Source organism: Thalassophryne amazonica, chromosome 17 (assembly GCF_902500255.1).
Source record: "Thalassophryne amazonica chromosome 17, fThaAma1.1, whole genome shotgun sequence".
Taxonomy (NCBI): Eukaryota; Metazoa; Chordata; class Actinopteri; order Batrachoidiformes; family Batrachoididae; genus Thalassophryne; species Thalassophryne amazonica.
The window spans coordinates 75,848,730-75,873,619 of record NC_047119.1 but is presented as its reverse complement, the minus strand read 5'-3'; the positions used below and the strand labels follow the sequence as shown (position 1 = coordinate 75,873,619).

The 24,890-nt window shown below is 43.3% G+C and overlaps 1 protein-coding gene across 1 annotated transcript in view; it reads right to left on the bottom strand.

Annotated features, from left to right (window-relative positions):
• Positions 1 to 24,831, bottom strand: part of LOC117528995 (serine/threonine-protein phosphatase 2B catalytic subunit alpha isoform-like) — a 75,220-nt gene extending 50,389 nt beyond the window's left edge. The window contains exons 1-2 of the mRNA XM_034191678.1: positions 24,676 to 24,831; positions 8,991 to 9,068 (exon numbers count right to left, since the gene is read on the bottom strand). Of these exons, the coding sequence (XP_034047569.1) occupies positions 8,991 to 9,068; positions 24,676 to 24,772 (175 nt within the window). The 5' untranslated portion in view covers positions 24,773 to 24,831. The remainder of the gene's footprint in view (positions 1 to 8,990; positions 9,069 to 24,675) is intronic.
• Positions 24,832 to 24,890: the final 59 nt, after the last annotated feature.

The following is a 24,890-nucleotide window of genomic DNA, read 5'->3' as shown; positions in this document are numbered from 1 at the left end:
AGGGTGTCTGTCTCCCTGATCTGAATTGGGAGCTGGTTCCACAGGAGAGGAGCCTGAAAGCTGAAGGCTCTGCCTCCCATTCTACTCTTACAAACCCTAGGAACTACAAGTAAGCCTGCAGTCTGAGAGTGAAGCGCTCTATTGGAGTGATATGGTACTATGAGGTCCCTAAGATAAGATGGGACCTGATTATTCAAAACCTTATAAGTAAGAAGAAGAATTTTAAATTCTATTCTAGAATTAACAGGGAGCCAATGAAGAGAGGCCAATATGGGTGAAATATGCTCTCTAATTCTAGTCCCCATCAGTACTCTAGCTACAGCATTTTGAATTAACTGAAGGCTTTTCAGGGAACTTTTAGGACAACCTGATAATAATGAATTACAATAGTCCAGCCTAGAGGAAATAAATGCATGAATTAGTTTTTCAGCATCACTCTGAGACAAGACCTTTCTAATTTTAGAGATATTACGCAAATGCAAAAAAGCAGTCCTAGATATTTGTTTAATATGCGCATTGAATGACATATCCTGATCAAAAATGACTCCAAGATTTCTCACAGAATTACTAGAAGTCAGGGTAATGCCATCCAGAGTAAGGATCTGGTTAGACACCATGTTTCTAAGATTTGTGGGGCCAAGTACAATAACTTCAGTTTTATCTGTGTTATGTGCTGGGGTGTTTGGCTGGCTTGGTTTTTGTTTTCTGTTTCTCCCACCAGGTGGTATGCATTCAGGACTGAGTGGCTGAGCATTAGGACCTCACCCTGAACACCTGAGGCTTGTTTTCACGTGCAGGTCATCAGGACTCACAGCTGTGATGTATCTGTCTTGATCAGAGATTGCTGCATTTAAACCTTGAATGCACAGTGTGTGATTGCCAGAGACTCGACCTTGTGAGCAGACGCGTGAGATCGACGTCAGGAGAACAATCTCACCATCATGGACGCAGAGACAGCTCCAGGTTTGACGCCACAGTCTGTGAAGGAGGATTGGGTGAGGTCTCACGCTCTTCAGCACACTTCCTGAGGTAATTTGGTTTTGGTGACTTTTATGAAGTAATGACAGTGGATTTGGTGTCCCTCACACCTTGTGTTATTGAGCTGTCACGTTATGCTAATTGTCTAATCAGCTTCTGCTGCAGTGGAGATTTGAACTGAGTTGTTCCGTGCCTGCAGTGTTGTGTGGGCCGCTGAAGAGGAGGTACTGCTGGCCCACCACCACCAGAGGGCACCCTGCCTGGAGTGCGGGCTCCAGGCACCAGAGGGCGCTGCCGCCTCACAGGAGCAGCCAGAGTGACAGCTGCCGCTCATCATCTTTGACAGCTGTCACCATTCGTCGGATCAGTGTCGGTATATCAGCCAGACGACATCTCCACCTCCTTGCCGAGATATCGTTCGACCCAGAAGGTAACATATCCAGCCAGCGAATTATTCTTTGACTAGAAAATACTTTTTGCCTTTGTACAGAGAGAAGAACAGCAGGAGATTGCTACACGGATAAGTACTTACATTCCTGCTGTGTTTTTCCTGACTAGAGGTGGAGGTGGTGTTTCACCCCACGTGTTGCTGGGTGCAGACGCACCCACATCTGACTGTTTCTGTTCCTCGCCAGCAGTACCGGATCTGACAAGCGGAGACAGTGGCCACCTGGAGTTCGGGACTTGGCGGCTCCAGTATTCCCGGGGTTCGGTGGCGGAGGAAATCGTGTGGTTCCGGTTCGGCTTGGACGGACGTCTCCTACCTTCGAGCCTGCCCACACGACACCGTTGTGATTGACTTATCGCTACAATTATTATTATTGGTTGTGATTGTTGTGCTTGTTTCACAACAGTAAAGTGTTGATATTTGACTTCCTCCATTGTCCGTTCATTTACGCCCCGTTGTGGGTCCGTGTCCCTACACTTTCACAACATGCAGGGTGAGAAGCTGATATATATTTAAGCCAGGAAGTGTTTGCTGATTGTGTGCACCTTTGAGCTGTGTCTCTCTGGGTGGAGAGTGTTGGACTCACCTCATGTTTTCTTTCTTCACAGACTTGGTTTGTCGCGGCCACCTGGGGGGTGTCGGCGGGGTCCCTGGGTCCGAACTGCTGTGGCTCCGGACCGTTTGCACTGCTGAGAGCGCGCCGTGTTTTCACCTCACCAGACCTCGGACATTTTTGGTTGTTTATCACTAAACTCACTATGATTATTAAATTCTGTTATCTTTTGAACCGTGCTCTGCTTATTTTATGCTGGGTCCTGTCAAACGCTGGGTCGGTGCTCCGATCACGTCCGACACATAACAATCTGAGTTTAAAAGCAGGAAATCCATCATCCGTCATCCATGTCTTTATGTATGTAAGACAATCCTGCAGTTTAACTAATTGGTGTGTGTCCTCTGGCTTCATGGATAGATAAAGCTGGGTATCATCTGTGTAACAATGAAAATTTAAGCAATGCATTCTAATAATACTGCCTAAGGAAAGCATGTATAAAGTGAATAAAATTGGTCCTAGCACAGAACCTTGTGGAACTCCATAATTAACCTTAGTCTGTGAAGAAGATTCCCCATTTACATGAACAAATTGTAATCTATTAGATAAATATGATTCAAACCACCGCAGCGCAGTGCCTTTAATACCTATGGCATGCTCTAATCTCTGTAATAAAATTTTATGGTCAACAGTATCAAAACCATATTTGTCGGCACCACAAGTATATCTTGTAAAAATTAAGCATCTTTCATTATCTTGTTATCATGTGAAAAGACGTAACAGCCAGCGGTTCCACTAACACAAGGTCCTGCTTTTATGTCTTTAAAGTCTGACCCAGTTAGCCACATGGCCTAAACATGACATGGCATGTTTGATCGTATCTTTATCAATGACGTCAATGGATGTCTATAAAACCTTACAGTAAACTGTGTTTCAATTTTTTTTTCAATTTATTTTCCTTTATATAGCACCAAATCACAACAGAGTTGCCTCAAGGCGCTTCACACAGGTAAGGTCTAACCTTACCAACCCCCAGAGCAACAGTGGTAAGGAAAAACTCCCTCTGAGGAAGAAACCTCAAGCAGACCAGACTCAAAGGGGTGACCCTCTGCTTGGGCCATGCTACAAACATAAATTACACAAATAATTCACAGAACAATTCACGGACAAATATACAAGAATTGCTGTTGGTGCACAGGACAGGAGAATCGCCAACACAAACACAACTCCCATCTCTGGATGGAGCTGCACCTTAAACAGAGAAAAAACAGAATCAGGCATCAGAAAGACAAAAAATACTGTATAATTTAGCCAGCACTAATCAACAAGAAAAACAGAAGAAATACTAAAGCAGAGGTCTCAAACCGGTTCCAGAAAGGGCCTAGAGGGTGCAGGCTTTCTGTGCAACCTCTAACTCCAGCAGGTGATTTCACTGATTAACATCACTTTGAGCAGGTGAAATCAGTTATTAAGTGAAATCACCTGCTGGAGTGGGTGGTTGCACAGAAAGCCTGCACCCTCTCGGCCCTTTCTGGAACCGGTTTGAGGCCTCTGTACTAAGGTGATCGCCGGCCGCTAGCCCTAAGCTTTACTAAAAGACCCAGAATTTAGGTAAAGTTGAGGCCGAGGCACGCTCCAATTACTAATAAAATGACTTAAAAGAGTAAAAAGCGTAAAACAAAACTGTACCAGTATGCTAGCCATATGAAAGGGAAAATAAGTGTGTCTTAAGTCTGAACTTGAAAGTCTCCACAGAATCTGACTGTTTTATTGACGCAGGGAGATCATTCCACAGAACAGGGGCACGATAAGAGAAAACTCTGTGACCCGCAGACTTCTTATTCACCTTAGGGACACAAAGTAGTCCTGCACCCTGAGAATGTAAAGCCTGGGCCGGTACGTAAGGTTTAATTAGGTCAGCTAGGTAGGAGGGTGCCAGTCCATGAATAATTTTATAGGTTAGTAGCAGAACCTTAAAATCTGATCTCACTGGGACAGGAAGCCAGTGAAGAGACGCCAAAATGGGTGTAATGTTTACACAGTAAAAGCCACAAAAATAAATACCACCAACAATAAAATAACATAAATAACCTTAAAAATCATTTTCTGCTTTGTGTCAAAAGTCTGGCTGCAGCATTTTGAACCAATTGGAGACCCCTAATGCTAGACTGTGGTAAACCAGAAAATAGAACATTGCAGTAGTCCAATCTAGAAGAGATGAACGCATGGATCAGGGTCTCAGCATCAGCCATAGACAGGATGGGACGAATCTTCGCTATATTTCGCAGGTGGAAGAAAGCAGTCCTCGTAATATTTCTAATATGGAGGCCAAAGGACAACGAAGGATCAAAAATTACCCCAAGGTTCCTCACTTTGTCAGTGTGATGTATGACACACAAACCTAGGCTGAGTGTTAACTGGTCAAATTGATGCAGATGTCTCACTGGACCAAGAACCATCATTTCAGTCTTTTCAGCATTTAAAAGTAGGAAGTTTCTAGACATCCAACTTCTCACTGCTGCAAGGCAATCTTCTAAGGATTTTATGTGAATGAGATTACCAGTAGTTATCGGCATGTATAACTGAGTATCATGTGCATAGCAGTGAAAAACGCCACAATATGTGCCCAAGGGGTACTATATAAAGGGAGAAAAGCAGGGGGCCTAAGACAGACACCTGAGGAACCCCAAATTTCATGTCACTAAGGTTAGAGGTAGTGTTACTGTACAAAACACAGTGAGAACGACTGGTCAAGTATGACGTCAGCCATGCAAGGACACTCCCAGTAATCCCAAAATGATTTTCCAGCCTATCGAGTAGAATATGATGATCCAGTGTATCAAATGCAGCACTGAGATCTAACAGCACCAGAACCGTAGTGGTGTCTGAATCCATTCAATCAATCAATCAATTTTTTTATATAGCGCCAAATCACAACAAACAGTTGCCCAAGGCGCTTTATATTGTAAGGCAAGGCCATACAATAATTATGTAAAAACCCCAACGGTCAAAACGACCCCCTGTGAGCAAGCACTTGGCTACAGTGGGAAGGAAAAACTCCCTTTTAACAGGAAGAAACCTCCAGCAGAACCAGGCTCAGGGAGGGGCAGTCTTCTGCTGGGACTGGTTGGGGCTGAGGGAGAGAACCAGGAAAAAGACATGCTGTGGAGGGGAGCAGAGATCGATCACTAATGATTAAATGCAGAGTGGTGCATACAGAGCAAAAAGAGAAAGAAACAGTGCATCATGGGAACCCCCCAGCAGTCTACGTCTATAGCAGCATAACTAAGGGATGGTTTAGGGTCACCTGATCCAGCCCTAACTATAAGCTTTAGCAAAAAGGAAAGTTTTAAGCCTAATCTTAAAAGTAGAGAGGGTGTCTGTCTCCCTGATCTGAATTGGGAGCTGGTTCCACAGGAGAGGAGCCTGAAAGCTGAAGGCTCTGCCTCCCATTCTACTCTTACAAACCCTAGGAACTACAAGTAAGCCTGCAGTCTGAGAGCGAAGCGCTCTATTGGGGTGATATGGTACTACGAGGTCCCTAAGATAAGATGGGACCTGATTATTCAAAACCTTATAAGTAAGAAGAAGAATTTTAAATTCTATTCTAGAATTAACAGGAAGCCAATGAAGAGAGGCCAATATGGGTGAGATATGCTCTCTCCTTCTAGTCCCCGTCAGTACTCTAGCTGCAGCATTTTGAATTAACTGAAGGCTTTTTAGGGAACTTTTAGGACAACCTGATAATAATGAATTACAATAGTCCAGCCTAGAGGAAATAAATGCATGAATTAGTTTTTCAGCATCACTTGAGACAAGACCTTTCTGATTTTAGAGATATTGCGTAAATGCAAAAAAGCAGTCCTACATATTTGTTTAATATGCGCTTTGAATGACATATCCTGATCAAAAATGACTCCAAGATTTCTCACAGTATTACTAGAGGTCAGGGTAATGCCATCCAGAGTAAGGATCTGGTTAGACACCATGTTTCTAAGATTTGTGGGGCCAAGTACAATAACTTCAGATTTATCTCAGTTTAAAAGCAGGAAATTAGAGGTCATCCATGTCTTTATGTCTGTAAGACAATCCTGCAGTTTAGCTAATTGGTGTGTGTCCTCTGGCTTCATGGATAGATAAAGCTGGGTATCATCTGCGTAACAATGAAAATTTAAGCAATACCGTCTAATAATACTGCCTAAGGGAAGCATGTATAAAGTGAATAAAATTGGTCCTAGCACAGAACCTTGTGGAACTCCATAATTAACTTTAGTCTGTGAAGAAGATTCCCCATTTACATGAACAAATTGTAATCTATTAGATAAATATGATTCAAAACACCGCAGCGCAGTGCCTTTAATACCTATGGCATGCTCTAATCTCTGTAATAAAATTTTATGGTCAACAGTATCAAAAGCAGCACTGAGGTCTAACAGAACAAGCACAGAGATGAGTCCACTGTCCGAGGCCATAAGAAGATCATTTGTAACCTTCACTAATGCTGTTTCTGTACTATGATGAATTCTAAAACCTGACTGAAACTCTTCAAATAGACCAATAGACCCTTATCATTGTAAGCAGAAGATCATTCACCACTTTAGTGAGAGCCGTCTCTGTGGGATGATATTTTCTAAAAGCAGACTGCAGTGGCTCAAAGAGATTATTCTCAGTAAGATAGTCCACGAGCTGCTGAGACACCACTTTTTCCAGAATTTTAGAGCAAAATGATAGATTTGATATCAGCCAATAGTTTGTCAATACACTAGGGTCAAGATTAGGTTTCTTAAGTAATGGTTTAATCACTGCAGATTTGAAACATTTAGGAACAGATCCTGAAGTTAAAGAAAGATTGATAATTTCCAGCACAGTCAGCCCAAGAGTGGACCACAGGTCCTTAAACAGTTTTGTTGGTATAGGATCAAATAAACAGGTTGTGCTTTTTGTTGATGTTACGAGTTTTGTCAGCATGTCTAGTGAGATACTGTCAAATTCTGTAAATCTAGGTAATACCTCAGTAATGACGCCCACATCAATAGCAGGGTATAGTGGCTGGATTAAGGCATGCTGGGATATGTTTAACCTGATGTCATCTATTTTCTTCTCAAAGTAATCCAGGAAATCTTGTGCTGTAAAAGGAGTGTTCGGGGTCTCTTTCCTCAATGAGCTCCTGCGTGACTGCAAGACGGTGAGAACCCCAGATCTGGTATGATTAACTTCACATGAAATAAATAAATTGTCCTTTTAGTAGTAACAGAGTCTCACTGATACAGGGCAGACCCAAAGAACCCAGAGTCTAACAGTAACCAAACGACATGGGTCTCTACATTTCTGTGCACTTTTCAGGGGAGTAAATTCAGCGTCATGTCTCCATCAGTATCTGATGCCCCGGTCACTTTTTCACGACTCTGGACTTAAGTAAGGGCTGTTGGTAGATTCCCCTGTCTCCAAAGTCCTCAGGGAAAAAAGCTGACCGTTCCCTACCACACAACGCTCCCTCCGCATCACCGGCGGAGACGAAGCAGCTTACAGGAGGGAGGTGGAAGGCCTGGTGACATGGTGTGGAGTCAACAACCTCACCCTGAACACAGATAAAACCAAGGAAATGATAGTGGACATGAGGAGGGAGAGGGAACCTCATCAGCCACTGTCTATCCAAGGCCGCAAGGTGGAGAGAGTGAGCAGCTTTAAATATCTCGGGGTCCACATCAGTAGTGACCTCACTTGGACACTTAACACGACACAGGTGGTAAAGAAGGCTCAGCAGCGGCTGTACTTCCTGAGGAGGCTGAGGAAATTTGGCATGTCACCCAAGATTCTCAGCAACTTCTACAGCTGCATCATTGAGTCCATTCTCACCACCTCGATTACTGCGTGGTATGGCAGCTCAACGGTGAATGACCGCAAACGCCTGCAGAAAGTAGTGAAGACCGCATCAAAGATCACGAGGACACCACTACCATCTCTGCAGAGCATTTACCATCGGAGAGTCCACAATAGAGCTGCCGCCATCATAAAAGACCCTACACATCCCCAACACGGACTGTTCACACTGCTGCCTTCAGGACGGAGGTTCAGGAGTGTGAAATGCAAAACCACCCGCTTCAAAAACTCTTTCTACCCCACTGCCATCAGACTGCTGAATGCTGCTAAGGACTGAGCAGACCCCCTGGGGTCACTTCACACTGTTACTGCACCTTACTGTTACTTTACTGTTAACTGTTAATACTTGAATCTTGCTATTTGCACATTATTTCATTTCACTTCATACTGTAACTGCACCTTTATTGTTACTTTACTTTTTAATGCTTAATGCTTTTAATGCTTTTTTTTTTTTTAATGCCTATTTTGACTATTATTATAGACACCCGGTGAGAGCAGCAAAGAAGAGAATTTCATTGCACAGGGAAATACGTTTCTTACTGTACATATGACAATAAACCTTTTGAACCTTGAACCAAGGACTGCAATGAGTCACAGAAATTCCTTTTGGAATGTTTTGGTTTTGAGCCACATTTCAAAGGCTGATGCTGCACATCTCCATGATTTCCTCACTGTGGCTGACACCTGGCAGCAGCATATGCAGAGTGGCGCAGTTCTGGTCTCACCTAGACAAGATGGACCTCATCAAAAAGTACAAACTTGGGTTGGGGATGAGTCTTCTACTGCCTGGTTCAGACACAGGTGCAATCGCTGCCTGTTCCAGTGAGTTTGAACAGCGAAACAGCGAGGTGACAAGGCCTCAGATACACCGGGACAAAGACACTGTCTGACCTAGCAGAACCAAACCAGTACCAAGAACTGCTGGAGGCAGCAGGAGAAGAGAGAGAGAAGGCCGCGGTGCAGTGCTGTTCCATGTCTGACTGTGTCCCCTTCATGAAACAGATCACAGGGACGTCCTGAATAAAAACACAGGCTGAAACAAATGTGGATCTTCTGAAGTGGCTGAGGGTGGAGTTACTGCCAGGACACAGGAGGAAAGAGAACATGGACAAAGACAACAGAAAGAGTGCTTACCCTCACAGGTGTCGTCACCTTCTGACAAGAGCTCATCATCCGAGCAGATGTTCAACACGTTCACCAGCATCTCTGTCACTGTGCGAGAGCAAGCGCGCGCACACGCACACACACACACACACACACACACACACACACACACACACACACACACACACACACACACACACACACACACACACACACACACACACACACACACCATGTTACATCACAATATATCCCGGGGTTACAAGCTGCCCCGGCACTATTCTTTCAGTTTCCCATGAACTACAGTACCTCTTTGTGCCACTACAGCTCCATCATCAGCTGAAAATACTTGGACAAAAGCAGCGGCTCATGCAAGAGGAGAGTGTTTCAAGAACAAATATCTGCAGAGCAAATAGAAATCTGGGAGGTGCTAAGTCCAATTATACCACGGCCAGTGAGAATTCCATGTCTAACTGGTGTGCATTATTTTCGTGTATACGCACACGTAGTTCAGCAAGTTAAGTCACTGTTATACTCACTTGGCTCTGGTCGTCACCATAGCAACGCATAAATCATTTGGCGCAGATGAGCTGTGTTTTGACAGGTGAATGACAGAAACACGATAAAACATGGATTTCCAATTGAATTTTAATATTTTTGGCCAAAATAAAACGTTTGAGGAATGGAAAGAGGAGGAGAGCAAACGAGAAGAACAGCAAAAGCAACGGCGTAAAGATTTAACATCGGACGAACTAGACAAGATTGAAGACGGGAAAGAAGGAGAGAACATTGACAAGGATGAAAATATCTTGAGACTGGCATAAAATAGTCCCAAATACTTACGCATTTTTATCAAGTTCTCTTAACTTTAATAAACATTTGTGTGTTAGCTCACTGTGTGGGACCATGGTATAAGCAGATTAAACAACTCGAAGCCGTGCATTATACGGTTTGAATGCACTTCGTGGAGTAACACCACTCCGTGGTGTTTTAGACTCCACGTCGTGCATTCAAACCATTCAAACCAACCAGGACCACTTGGTCCTGTTTCTATGGACCTCTGCCATCTGGATTGGGAACTCAGTCATTCACCTAAATCACCTCAGCAACACCCCACGTGGGTTGGTGATCAACCCAAGTGTGGCTGGTGATTTTGATTGGTTGAAGTCTTGAAGTGTATTTTTCCACAGAACAGGGGCACGATAAGAGAAAGCTCTGTGACCCGCAGACTTTTTATTCACCCTAGGGACACAAAGTAGTCCTGCACCCTGAGAACAGCTTGGGACTCCAACAAAGGCGGTCGCATCTCCTCCACTCTCCCTTATCTCTGTTCTCTGCTTTCAACCTTCAAGTCCCTACTTCACCAGACTGTGAATTCCTCAAATTATACTGGATACTGGATCTATTGGACTACTATTGGATTAACCATGGAATTGATCAGCTGGACTCTGAACGCTATTGACACCATTTTTCTACAAGAAGGTCAAGACTGGGGGATCCTACCTGCCCAGATGGAACATATCCTGCGGGCTATGTCCTCGACCCCTGGGTGTCTTGGCGTATTGCATGCTTGGCGCCTTTCTCCACTGAGGACATCAAGGATTTATTAATTTTTGGTCTCATGGTAGCAGGGCTGGTACTTTCTGGCTTATGTGCTGCCCTGATCTACCGGAAAATTGGCAAGACGGCAGCATCAAGAATCACGGCCCCTCGCTTGTCAATCATGATTAACAAGGTTGGCAAGGCAGTGCATTCTCAGACTGCAATGACTCTTGAACTCAGATGCAAATTGGATGACATCTTGGAGCAGATGCGCGCCTTGCAGTTGAAGTTGAAGATTTCAGAGGCCGGTGAATATTCTTAATTCATAAATGGGAATATTCTTAATTCATAATTGGGATTTGGTTGTGCAAGTGGAACTGTTAAAAAGTGTCTTTCACTGCTCAAACCATAATATTACAGGCTTATCAAGCCTGAAGGTCAAATTGCCCGACTGTTTTCCTCCAGAGGAATTTCTTCGGCCTGGGGATCATTTGGCTGTTTCTGATCTCAACTCGTAAAGACAAACTGCTTTTCATAGGACTGAAGCATGCTCCATTACCTTCCCCCACCCCCTCCTATCCCCCATCAACACTCCCCACACCAGCGCCTGCTCACGTCACTCTTTCGCCCTTCTGCAGGGGTGGTGCAGTTTTAGCTGCAGCCCCCGTTACTCCCCCCAAGCAGCCGGCGGCGCATCTCAGGGTTGCTGCATGGCCTTCACCCACTTGCCTCAAATCGGATAACGGACTTGTGCACATGAACAATGTCATTAGGATGTCAAATGTGTATGTGCTGTCTTTAATTCTGATATGTGCCATTATTATGGTAAACAAGTAATATTTGTGGACTAATTGCTGTCTGAGGTAACTGGAGTGTAAACGTAATTTCTCCACTGTGAGATCAATAAAGTATATCTCTCATCTCTCTCAACATAGAGCCGGTACGTAGGGTTTAATTAGGTCAGCTAGGTAAGGAGGTGCCAGTCTGTGAATAATTTTATAGGTTAGTAGCAGAACCTTAAAACCTGCTCTCACAGGGACAGGAAGCCAGTGAAGAGACGCTAAAATGGGTGTAATGTGGTAAAACTTTCTGCTTTGTGTCAAAGGTCTGGCTGCAGCATTTTTAACTAACTGGAGAGCCCTAATGCTGGACTGTGGTAAACAAGAAAATAGAACACTGCAGCTGTCCAATCTAGAAGAGATAAATGCATGGATCAGGGCATCACCATCAGCCATAGACAGGATGGGACAAATCTTTGCGATATTTTGCAGGTGGAAGAAAGCAGTCCTCGTAATATTTATAATGTGGAGGTCAAAGGACAACGTAGGATCAATAGGATCAATAATAATCCCAAGGTTCCTCTCTCTAAGTGTGATGTATGACACATGAGCCTAGGCTAAGCGTTAAGTGGTCAAATTGATGCCGATGTCTCACTGAACCAAGAACCATCATTTCAGTCTTATCAGAGTTTAAAAGTAGGAAGTTGCTAGACATCCAACTTCTCACTGATACAAGGCAACCTTCCAAAGAATTCATGTGGATGAGATTACCAGCAGTTATGTACAACTGAGTATCATCAGCATAGCAATGAAAGGTAATCCCAAAATGCCGCAATATGTGCCCAACGGGTGCTATATAAAGGGAGAAAAGCAGGGGGCCTAAGACGGACCGCTGTGGAACTTCAAATTTCATGTCACTAAGGTCAGTGTACAAAACACAGTGAGAACGACTGGTCAGGTATGATGGCAATCATGCAAGGGCACTCCCAGTAATCCCAAAACAATTCTCCAGACCCAGGACACACTGGAGGGACTATGTCTCGCAGCTGGCTTTGGAACGCCTCGGGGTTCCCCCGGAGGAGCTGGGTGATGTGTGTGTGGATCGGGTGGTATGGGCGGCTTTGCTTGAGCTGCTACCCCTGCGACCCAACCTCAGATGAAGCGGAAGAAAATGGATGGATAGATGGAATTCTCCAGCCTGTCAAGTAGAATATGATGATCCATGGTATCAAACACAGCACTGAGATCTAACAGCACCAGAACTGTAGTAGTGTCTGAATCTATTTCAAGCAGAAGATCATTCACCACTTTAGTGAGAGCCGTCTCTGTGGAATGATATTTTCTAAAATCAGACTGCAGTGGCTCAAAGAAATTATTCTCAGTAAGATAGTCTACGAGCTGCTGTGACACCACTTTTTCCAGAATTTTAGAGCAAAATGATAGAGTTGATATCGGCGGATAGTTGTTCAATAGACTAGGATCAAGATTAGATGGTTTAATCACTGCAGATTTGAAACATTTAGGAACAGATCCAGAAGTTAAAGAAAGATTAATCATTTCTAGCACAGTCGGCCCAAGAGTGGACCACAGGTCCTTAAACAGTTTTGTTGGTATAGGATCAAATAAACAGGTTGTGTTTTTGTTGACGTTACGAGTTTCGTCAGCATGTCTAGAGAGATACTATCAAATTCTGTAAATCTAGGTAATACCTCAGTAGTGGCACCCACCTCAAATACCAGGGTGTAGTGGCTGGGTTAAGGCATGCTGGGATATGTTTAACCTAATGTTATCTATTTTCTTCTCTTTTACTGTGAGTTTCTCTGTGACTTGACTCTTGCTTGCCTCTACTGGTGGTTGGCTCTCACTGCGGTATTGTATCACTTCCTGTTCCGGAGCACAGCTGTGTTTTTCTGTATCTGTTAGCTGTTTAATCTGCGCAGTTAGATTGATCTAGTTATCTAGATTACGATTTGTTTCCCAGTGTAATCTTTACGTGCCTTAACTAAAGCACTCCTTCTGCTGAATCACCTCTAAATTATTTACACATTATTCACTTTGCGTGTTTTTAGGAATCCGCTAGCTTAGCGTAGCTACTAGCTCTTAGCCGATTTAGCATGGCGGCTTCTCCTGTCTCTCCCGCACTTTTCTGCTCTGGGTGTGAAATGTTTAGTTATTCCTCGGCCTCCTTTAGCAGTAACGGTACTTGTAATAAGTGTAGCTTATTCGTAGCTTTGGAGGCCAGGCTGGGCAAATTGGAGACTCGGTTCCGCGCCGTGGAAAATTCTACAGCTAGCCAGGCCCCTGTAGTCGGTGCGGACCAAGGTAGCTTAGCCGCCGTTAGTTACCCCCTGGCAGATCCCGAGCAGCCGGGAAAGCAGGCTGACTGGGTGACTGTGAGGAGGAAGCGTAGCCCTAAACAGAAGCCCCGTGTACACCGCCAACCCGTTCACATCTCTAACCGTTTTTCCCCACTCGACGACACACCCGCCGAGGATCAAACTCTGGTTATTGGCGACTCTGTTTTGCGAAATGTGAAGTTAGCGACACCAGCAACCATAGTCAATTGTCTTCCGGGGGCCAGAGCAGGGGACATTGAAGGAAATTTGAAACTGCTGGGTAAGGCTAAGCGTAAATTTGGTAAGATTGTAATTCACGTCGGCAGTAATGACACCCGGTTACGCCAATCGGAGGTCACTAAAATTAACATTAAATCGGTGTGTAACTTTGCAAAAACAATGTCGGACTCTGTAGTTTTCTCTGGGCCCCTCCCCAATCAGACCGGGAGTGACATGTTTAGCCGCATGTTCTCCTTGAATTGCTGGCTGTCTGAGTGGTGTCCAAAAAATGAGGTGGGCTTCATAGATAATTGGCAAAGCTTCTGGGGAAAACCTGGTCTTGTTAGGAGAGACGGCATCCATCCCACTTTGGATGGAGCAGCTCTCATTTCTAGAAATCTGGCCAATTTTCTTAAATCCTCCAAACCGTGACTATCCAGGGTTGGGACCAGGAAGCAGAGTTGTAGTCTTACACACCTCTCTGCAGCTTCTCTCCCCCTGCCATCCCCTCATTACCCCATCCCCGTAGAGACGGTGCCTGCTCCCAGACTACCAATAACCAGCAAAAATCTATTTAAGCATAAAAATTAAAAAAGAAAAAAATAATATAGCACCTTCAACTGCACCACAGACTAAAACAGTTAAATGTGGTCTATTAAACATTAGGTCTCTCTCTTGTAAGTCCCTGTTGGTAAATGATATAATAATTGATCAACATATTGATTTATTCTGCCTTACAGAAACCTGGTTACAGCAGGATGAATATGTTAGTTTAAATGAGTCAACACCCCCGAGTCACACTAACTGTCAGAATGCTCGTAGCACGGGCCGGGGCGGAGGATTAGCAGCAATCTTCCATTCCAGCTTATTAATTAATCAAAAACCCAGACAGAGCTTTAATTCATTTGAAAGCTTGACTCTTAGTCTTGTCCATCCAAATTGGAAGTCCCAAAAACCAATTTTATTTGTTATTATCTATCGTCCACCTGGTCGTTACTGTGAGTTTCTCTGTGAATTTTCAGACCTTTTGTCTGACTTAGTGCTTAGCTCAGATAAGATAATTATAGTGGGCGATTTTAACATCCACACAGATGCTGAGAATGACAGCCTCAACACTGCATTTAATCTATTATTAGACTCTACTGGCTTTGCTTAAAAAGTAAATGAGTCCACCCACCACTTTAATCATATCTTAGATCTTGTTCTGACTTATGGTATGGAAATAGAAGACTTAACAGTATTCCCTGAAAACCCCCTTCTGTCTGATCATTTCTTAATAACATTTACATTTACTCTGATGGACTACCCAGCAGTGGGGAATAAGTTTCATTACACTAGAAGTCTTTCAGAAAGCGCTGTAACTAGGTTTAAGGATATGATTCCTTCTTTATGTTCTCTAATGCCATATACCAACACAGTGCAGAGTAGCTACCTAAACTCTGTAAGTGAGATAGAGTATCTCGTCAATAGTTTTACATCCTCATTGAAGACAACTTTGGATGCTGTAGCTCCTCTAAAAAGAGAGCTTTAAATCAGAAGTGCCTGACTCCGTGGTATAACTCACAAACTCGTAGCTTAAAGCAGATAACCCATAAGTTGGAGAGGAAATGGCGTCTCACTAATTTAGAAGATCTTCACTTAGCCTGGAAAAAGAGTCTGTTGCTCTATAAAAAAAGCCCTCTGTAAAGCTAGGACATCTTTCTACTCATCACTAACTGAAGAAAATAAGAACAACCCCAGGTTTCTTTTCAGCACTGTAGCCAGGCTGACAAAGAGTCAGAGCTCTATTGAGCTGAGTATTCCATTAACTTTAACTAGTAATGACTTCATGACTTTCTTTGCTAACAAAAGTTTAACTATTAGAGAAAAAATTACTCATAACCATCCCAAAGACATATCGTTATCTTTGGCTGCTTTCAGTGATGCCGGTATTTGGTTAGACTCTTTCTCTCCGATTGTTCTGTCTGAGTTATTTTCATTAGTTACTTCATCCAAACCATCAACATGTTTATTAGACCCCATTCCTACCAGGATGCTCAAGGAAGCCCTACCATTATTTAATGCTTCGATCTTAAATATGATCAATCTATCTTTGTTAGTTGGCTATGTACCACAGGCTTTTAAGGTGGCAGTAATTAAACCATTACTTAAAAAGCCATCACTTGACCCAGCTATCTTAGCTAATTATAGGCCAATCTCCAACCTTCCTTTTCTCTCAAAAATTCTTGAAAGGGTAGTTGTAAAACAGCTAACTGATCATCTGCAGAGGAATGGTCTATTTGAAGAGTTTCAGTCAGGTTTTAGAATTCATCATAGTACAGAAACAGCATTAGTGAAGGTTACAAATGATCTTCTTATGGCCTTGGACAGTGGACTCATCTCTGTGCTTGTTCTGTTAGACCTCAGTGCTGCTTTTGATACTGTTGACCATAAAATTTTATTACAGAGATTAGAGCATGCCATAGGTATTAAAGGCACTGCGCTGCGGTGGTTTGAATCATATTTGTCTAATAGATTACAATTTGTTCATGTAAATGGGGAATCTTCTTCACAGACTAAAGTTAATTATGGAGTTCCACAAGGTTCTGTGCTAGGACCAATTTTATTCACTTTATACATGCTTCCCTTAGGCAGTATTATTAGACGGTATTGCTTAAATTTTCATTGTTACGCAGATGATACCCAGCTTTATCTATCCATGAAGCCAGAGGACACACACCAATTAGCTAAACTGCAGGATTGTCTTACAGACATAAAGACATGGATGACCTCTAATTTCCTAAAACTGAAGTTATTGTACTTGGCCCCACAAATCTTAGAAACATGGTGTCTAACCAGATCCTTACTCTGGATGGCATTACCCTGACCTCTAGTAATACTGTGAGAAATCTTGGAGTCATTTTTGATCAGGATATGTCCTTCAATGCGCATATTAAGCAAATATGTAGGACTGCTTTTTTGCATTTGAGCAATATCTCTAAAATTAGAAAGGTCTTGTCTCAGAGTGATGCTGAAAAACTAATTCATGCATTTATTTCCTCTAGGCTGGACTATTGTAATTCATTATTATCAGGTTGTCCTAAAAGTTCCCTGAAAAGCCTTCAGTTAATTCAAAATGCTGCAGCTAGAGTACTGACAGGGACTAGAAGGAGAGAGCATATCTCACCCATATTGGCCTCTCTTCATTGGCTTCTTGTTAATTCTAGAATAGAATTTAAAATTCTTCTTCTTACTTATAAGGTTTTGAATAATCAGGTCCCATCTTATCTTAGGGACCTCTTAGTACCATATCACCCCAATAGAGCGCTTCGCTCTCAGACTGCAGGCTTACTTGTAGTTCCTAGGGTTTGTAAGAGTAGAATGGGAGGCAGAGCCTTCAGCTTTCAGGCTCCTCTCCTGTGGAACCAGCTCCCAATTCGGATCAGGGAGACAGACACCCTCTCTACTTTTAAGATTAGGCTTAAAACTTTCCTTTTTGCTAAAGCTTATAGTTAGGGCTGGATCAGGTGACCCTGAACCATCCCTTAGTTATGCTGCTATAGACTTAGACTGCTGGGGGGTTCCCATGATGCACTGAGTGTTTTTCTCTTTTTGCTCTGTATGCACCACTCTGCATTTAATCATTAGTGATTGAGCTCTGCTCTCTTCCACAGCATGTCTTTTTCCTGATTCTCTCCCTCAGCCCCAACCAGTCCCAGCAGAAGACTGCCCCTCCCTGAGCCTGGTTCTGCTGGAGGTTTCTTCCTGTTAAAAGGGAGTTTTTCCTTCCCACTGTTGCCAAGTACTTGCTCACAGGGGGTCGTTTTGACCGTTGGGGTTTTTCTGTAATTATTGTATGGCTTTGCCTTACAATATAAAGTGCCTTGGGGCAAGTGTTTGTTGTGATTTGGCGCTATATAAATAAAATTGATTTGATTTGATTCTCAAAGTAATCCAAGAAAGCTTGTGCTGTAAAAGGACAGCGAACTACAGGTGGTTGTCCATGAATAAGTGTTGCCACCATGTTGAACAAGAACTTTGAGTTATGCTTGTTTTTGCTGATCAAATCAGAGTAATAGGTCCGCTTTGTAGCCAGTAATGCATGTTTATAGTCTAAGATAGCATCACGCCACGCAAGGTGGAATACTTCTCATTTTGAACGACACCATTACCATTCTAGTCTTTATGCTTGAGGTCACAGAAGTAATCACTGAACCAAGGTGACTGTGTTTGGTGGGCGTGGTTTTTCAAAGGTGGCGAAATCATGTCAAGTGTAGTTTTGAGCGCTGAGTTTAAACTATCCACAAGACTGTCTACTGGGCATTTTCCAAATGTGAAGCTAAGACATCAGGCAGTCCAGCTTTGAGTTCAGTCATAGTTGAGGAGTTGATGCATCGCTGCAGTGATAAATAAGGTTGCTGTTCCACTAAACACGGCAGCGAAACTGTATGTAAGAGGCATGATGTCAATATTTGTGACAGGAATAAGCGACGTGCACATCTCAGGCCGCGCGGTGCATTATGGTTAGGCTAAATTTTTCGACTACCAACCCACAAGCTATGGCGGTAGAAAGCAGCGAGGAGTGCTGTGATTTGGATCATTTCAACTGCTGCAAAGTTGACAATTTAAAGCATTTTTGTAAGCTCCACAAATTGCCTGTTACAACCAGGACTACGTACGGCAGTGGACAGAAGCGGAAAGAAGAGCTGGCTGTGCTTGCGTGTGCTGCATTGTTACAGAAACTACCATTTGTGCCGAAGAGAGAGCCGCTGTCGAAAATGACCAGTCCTTGTTCATAGTTGGAGACAAACAAATTTCTGACCCCTTGAAGGCAACTGACGGATGGTTAGACGAAGTCCAGAGTCTGAAACTGTGGATATTGCAGAATATTTGCTAAGCAGCAAGTAGCTGCTAAGCATCTATAAAGCAGCTACTCCACCGGCTTCATAATGAAGACAATGAATGTGGGTCTCACATATAACCTCTTTGGTGTCACATTTGTTTTGATAAGTTGACAGACGTACAATGATATGTGCATGCATGCAGTTTGTTTATAGAACATGTCAATTTTACAATATTACGCGCCACGTCATTCATGGTGCGAGATTACAGTCATAAGCCGATGCACGAAAACGGCGTCATCAGCCATTATAATTCGGCACAGTTTCAGGATATTGACAAAATAAATGTGTGCAAGAAACTTACAATTTTAGTCCGTCTTTTACGCCCGTCTGGATCTTTCTTTTCTGTGGGGAAATTGTGTAGAATGAACAGAGGTTTACAACCACATTTCTTCTTCTTCCGTCTTTATGTGGACTCGGTGGAGCTTTGCAATCATGTGTTTTCAGCCACCTTTCAAGCCTATAAATTCCGTTCGAGCATTTGAAAACAGCACAATGTGCCCCTGTCATCATTGTATGCGTCGCTTAAGGCTTAAAGCCTTTGAAACAATCCCTGTAAGACTTAACTTTTACAGTCCGCTAATGCTACTGTATACGAAATTCAATGGGAGCGGTGTGAGTTTGGTAGTTGGGATTTTTGCCCCCGTTTGACCCACACATGCGCAGATGCGTTGCGCACTTCGCTTATACCACGTGCGAGAACCAAATCCAGGGTATTTCCACTAATGTGCGTCGAGTCCTGAATGCACTGCTGAAATCCTAATGCATCCACAATTTCCATAAATGATTTGCAGAGGGGATCAGAAGGCTTATTTACATGAATGTTGAAGTCCCCAATAATCAGAATGTTATCTGCACTAGTTGACAAGTTACAGATGAATGTACCGAATTCATCTAAGAATTCAGAGTATGGGCCAGGAGGCCTATATACTGTGATAAAATAATACAGCTGATTTTTATTCTTCTGACCTTGGCAATGTGTAATATCCTGAGCAGAGCGGAGAATCAGATGCTCAAACGAGTTACATTTGTGACCCCCAACAGCTAATAATATAAACCCAGACTTATAAATAAAAGCAAAATCCCGGCCTTGCTTCGCATCACGAGGGACATGACTAAATGTGTATGCCGGTGGGCAGGCCTCATTTAAGGGGAAGACAGCTTTAGGTTTAAGCCAGGTTTCACATAACCCAATCATATCTAAGTGATGATCCATAATTAGATCATTAATCAACAATGATTTTGAGGACAGTGATATTATGCTAATGAGACCCAGACTAAGGACCTTTTTGGGGTTGACAATTGGACTGTTTGGATTTAGGGGTGTTCCAGAGTAGCATATATAAGATTCCTGGAAGTAGGTTTAGTTTTGAGACACGGGTTGTAGGTAGCAGACACAAAATATTTGATATTGCTGGAACAGCAATATCAAATATTTCCATCCTCAATTCAACATCATCCTCAATTTCAACATCATCCAATGTAGTAATGGGTATTAAATTTTCAAAGCATATCTCTCTATGATTTTTACGGTCACATCTACGGAAACAGGCCACAGTCTCAATTTGATGAATTTCCCTCCCTGGCAGATAAACTGCACTATCACCATGCAAACATATGATTTTCTGCACTAATTTTTCCTACTAAGCTAATGGATTCCACACCCACATTTGTCATAAGCCTTGCAGGGTCTATCATCACCTGCTCTGTGGCCTGCTGTAACATCCTAATGTTACCCTCCTGCAGCACTCTATCTATGTCCGCAGACAAGATGGTGGTGCTTACGCCAGTAGGGTGAAGGCCGTCCGGCATCATCAAGCAATGGTGGCTCCAGAACGAAGGCCAGTTATCAATAAAGCTAAAGTCTTGCTGTCTACAAAATTGCGCCAGTGACCTATTTAACAATGTCAGCCTGCTAAACACCTCATCATTACCCCGGGACGGGAGGGGACCAGAGACTATTAATCAATGCCAACACATCTTTCTGGCAAGGTCACAAGTCCTCTCTATGTCCATTTTTGTGACCTATGAGTGCTTCATCCTGACATCATTGACGACGACAAGAATAACTATGTGACTGTATCTCGTGTCATGTTCCTTTGTCTGTCTATCCTTCTGCAGCATCAGCACCCTAAGATGGGAGGCAATGTTGGGAGCTCTGGTCCCAGGAATACATTTAAGGTCAGCCGGCATGTGTAAGCTGACTTTGCAGGTGATAGAATTCCCTATCACTAAAGCCCGGCGTTTCGGCCTGGAGATAGGAGTGGAAGTCACCTGTGGGCTCAAAGAACTCACATCAGGCATATCCAAGGGAGAAAACTGGTTGCAGTGCAACCTGTGAACCGGGCACCAAGCCCTACGCGACGCTAGCCGGCCCAACAATAACCTTGTCTGGAGTGCCCATAACATTTATCTCCACTAAGTTAAGAAGCTGTTCTAGCTTATGGACACAGCTCTCTAAAAGAGCCACCCAAGCTGTCAGCATCACGCAGGATTTACGTGCCCCAGAAAACTTAAGAGTATAGCCAAGCAAGCGTGAGCTAACCACTAACAAATATACTAACCACTCCTAAGGCTCACAGTGGAGTAAATTAATGAGTTAAAATTCACAGCAGTTACACTGAAAACATAATAGAAGTAAGACTGGTAGAAACAGAATAAAAGGAGGGAGGGTTAGGGTTAACTTGGTTGTGTTTGCACAAGGAACTGTTCATTACTACTGTTACAGTTAAACTGTTTGTGTTTGAATGAGGAAATGTTCTTAACTACTGTTACAGTTAACTTGGTTGTGTTTGCACAAGGAACTGTTCATAACTACTGTTACAGTTAACCTGGTTGTGTTTGAATGAGGAAATGTTCTTAACTACTGTTACAGTTAACCTGATTGTGTTGGCATGATGAACTGTTCTTAACTACTGTTACAGTTAACCTGGTTGTGTTTGAATGAGGAAATGTTCTTAACTACTGTTACAGTTAACCTGGTTGTGTTTGAATGAGGAACTGTTCTTAACTATTGTTACAGTTAACCTGGTTGTGTTTGAATGAGGAACTGTTCTTAACTACTGTTACAGTTAACCTGGTTGTGTTGGCATGACGAACTGTTCTTAACTACTGTTACAGTTAACCTGATTGTGTTGGCATGACGAACTGTTCTTAACTACTGTTACAGTTAACCTGGTTGTGTTTGAATGAGGAAATGTTCTTAACTACTGTTACAGTTAACCTGGTTGTGTTTGAATGATGAGCTGTTCTTAAGTACTGTTACAGTTAACCTGATTGTGTTTGAATGACGAACTGTTCTTAACTACTGTTACAGTTACGCTGGTTGTGTTTGAATGAGGAACTGTTCTCAACTACTGTTACAGTTAACCTGGTTGTGTCTGAATGACGAACTGTTCTTAACTACTGTTACAGTTAACCTGGTTGTGTTTGAATGAGGAACTGTTCTTAACTACTGTTACAGTTAACCTGGTTGTGTCTGAATGACGAACTGTTCTTAACTACTGTTACAGTTAACCTGGTTGTGTTTGAATGAGGAAATGTTCTTAACTACTGTTACAGTTAACCTGGTTGTGTTTGAATGAGGAACTGTTCTTAACTACTGTTACAGTTAACCTGATTGTGTTTGAATGACGAACTGTTCTTAACTACTGTTACAGTTATGCTGGTTGTGTTTGAATGAGGAACTGTTCTTAACTACTGTTACAGTTAACCTGGTTGTGTCTGAATGACGAACTGTTCTTAACTACTGTTACAGTTAACCTGGTTGTGTTTGAATGAGGAAATGTTCTTAACTACTGTTACAGTTAACCTAGTTGTGTTTGAACGAGGAACTGTTCTTAACTACTGTTACAGTTAACCTGGTTGTGTTTGAATGAGGAAATGTTCTTAACTACTGTTACAGTTAACCTGGTTGTATTTGAATGAGGAACTGTTCTTAACTACTGTTACAGTTAACCTGGTTGTGTCTGAATAACGAACTGTTCTTAACTACTGTTACAGTTAACCTGGTTGTGTTTGAATGAGGAAATGTTCTTAACTACTGTTACAGTTAACCTGATTGTGTGGCATGACGAACTGTTCTTAACTACTGTTACAGTTAACCTGGTTGTGTTTGAATGACGAACTGTTCTTAACTACTGTTACAGTTAACCTGGTTGTGTCTGAATGACGAACTGTTCTTAACTACTGTTACAGTTAACCTGGTTGTGTTTGCATGTAGAAATAGGGACATGTTTTTTAATTTCAAAGCTTTTCCTTTGTTCACGCTGTGTTCAGATGAATATCAGCGCAAACTATATCCTGCTCGTAGCCCCGCCCTGACAAACAGTCAGTCAGCACAGAGAAACTGTCTTCAAGTGTCAGAATCTGCACATCAGTAACTCTGAAGAGTGAAGCTCATACTGTGGGAACGAGAAGAAAAACACGTTTCTGATGATCACGAGGATCAGTTTCCACAGACTCATTCTGAAACTTTCTAAACTTCCAGACGTTTCTCAAACAAGAGCTGCACAACCGATCCTGAAGCCCGTCACTGGCACTCAGCACGGGCACAACCAGAGCATTTAACGCCTCCTGCTCCAAAGTCTGCACTCTCACTGCCACGACGACGCTTACTTCAGCTACTGGTTTGTTAAACGGGAAAAAGGCCACGTACAAAGATGCATGCCAAAGCAGAACGCCGTCTGAATGCCATGGCAGCATGGACAGACTACCATCTTAATGCCACGGCAGGACGGACAGAGCGCCGTCTTAATGCCATGGCTGCACGGACAGAGCGCCGTCTTAATGCCATGTTTAGAGGATGAGAACAACCCCAAGAAAACCATCCCAACCGTGAAGCATGGGGGTGGAAACATCATACTCTGGGGGTGTTCTTCTGCAAAGGGGACAGGACAACTGCACCGTATTGAAGGGAGGATGGATGGGGTCATGTATTGTGAGATTTTGGCAAACAACCTGCTTCCCTCAGTAAGAGCATTGAAGATGGGTCATGGCTGGTTCTTCCAGCATGACAATGACCCCAAACACACAGCCAGGGCAACTAAGGAGGAGCTCTGTAAGAAGCATTTCAAGGTCCTGGAGTGGCCTGGCCAGTCTGCAGACCTGAACTCAATAGAAAATCTTTGGAGGGAGCTGAAACTCCAAACCTGAAAGTGTTTAGACCAATTAAGAAGAGATAAACGCATGAATCAGGGTCTCAGCATCAGCCATTGACAGGATGGGATGAATCTTCGCTATATTTTGCAGGTGGAAGAAAGCAGTCCTCGTAATATTTCTAATGTGGAGGTCAAAGGACAACGTAGGATCAAAAATCATGGTCTGATTTAAATGTATAGAGCTGAGCAACTTTGGACACACGCACAGAGCGAGGGGGGGGCACACGCACACAGTGGTCAGGGGAACACACGCACAGAGCGAGGGGGGGCACATGCACAGAGTGGTCGGGGGGAAGAGATGAAACACCACATAATTTTTTTAAAATGTCATCCCGCGTCTCCCGTGGACCATTTACACCGCTCCACGTGACGAGTAGTGACCGGCTCTACTGACCCACCCAGGACAAATGGACTGGTTCAAAATCATCAGCATGATGTCTCAACACTTTGTGACTATGAAGAAAAACCAGAGGAAAAACAGAAACTAAGAGACGCTGCCCAAAACACACCACAGCATCTTAGACCAGCACAAAAACATTCTAAACTCTGACTGGCTCCCGTTGGCTCCCTAATTGGCTGACATCCAACAACAGCCCGCGACTGTGCTCTCACTGGTCACGTTATCGTCAGTATCAGCCCGGGTCAAAGCCCAAAGAGAACCCGAACCACAGACACTCAGACCTTCAGGTGAAGTTCTAACATCAAGTCAAGGCCTCAACTTTTATGTTGCAACACAACAAAATCTACGTCCTGTCAGAACACACAAACTCCGCCTTCTACATGGACAGACGCATGCTCACCTTTCTCTCCAACGAAGGGCAGAGACCAGGTGAAGACGTCCATGAAGTTGGGCAGCCAATATGGGTGCGGCGAGCAGTTAAACTGCCGGATGTTCATCACATTGTTCTCATACTTCAGCACTGCAGCTGAGAAGACACAGACACACACACACACACACACACACACACACACACACACACACACACACACACACACACACACACACACACACACC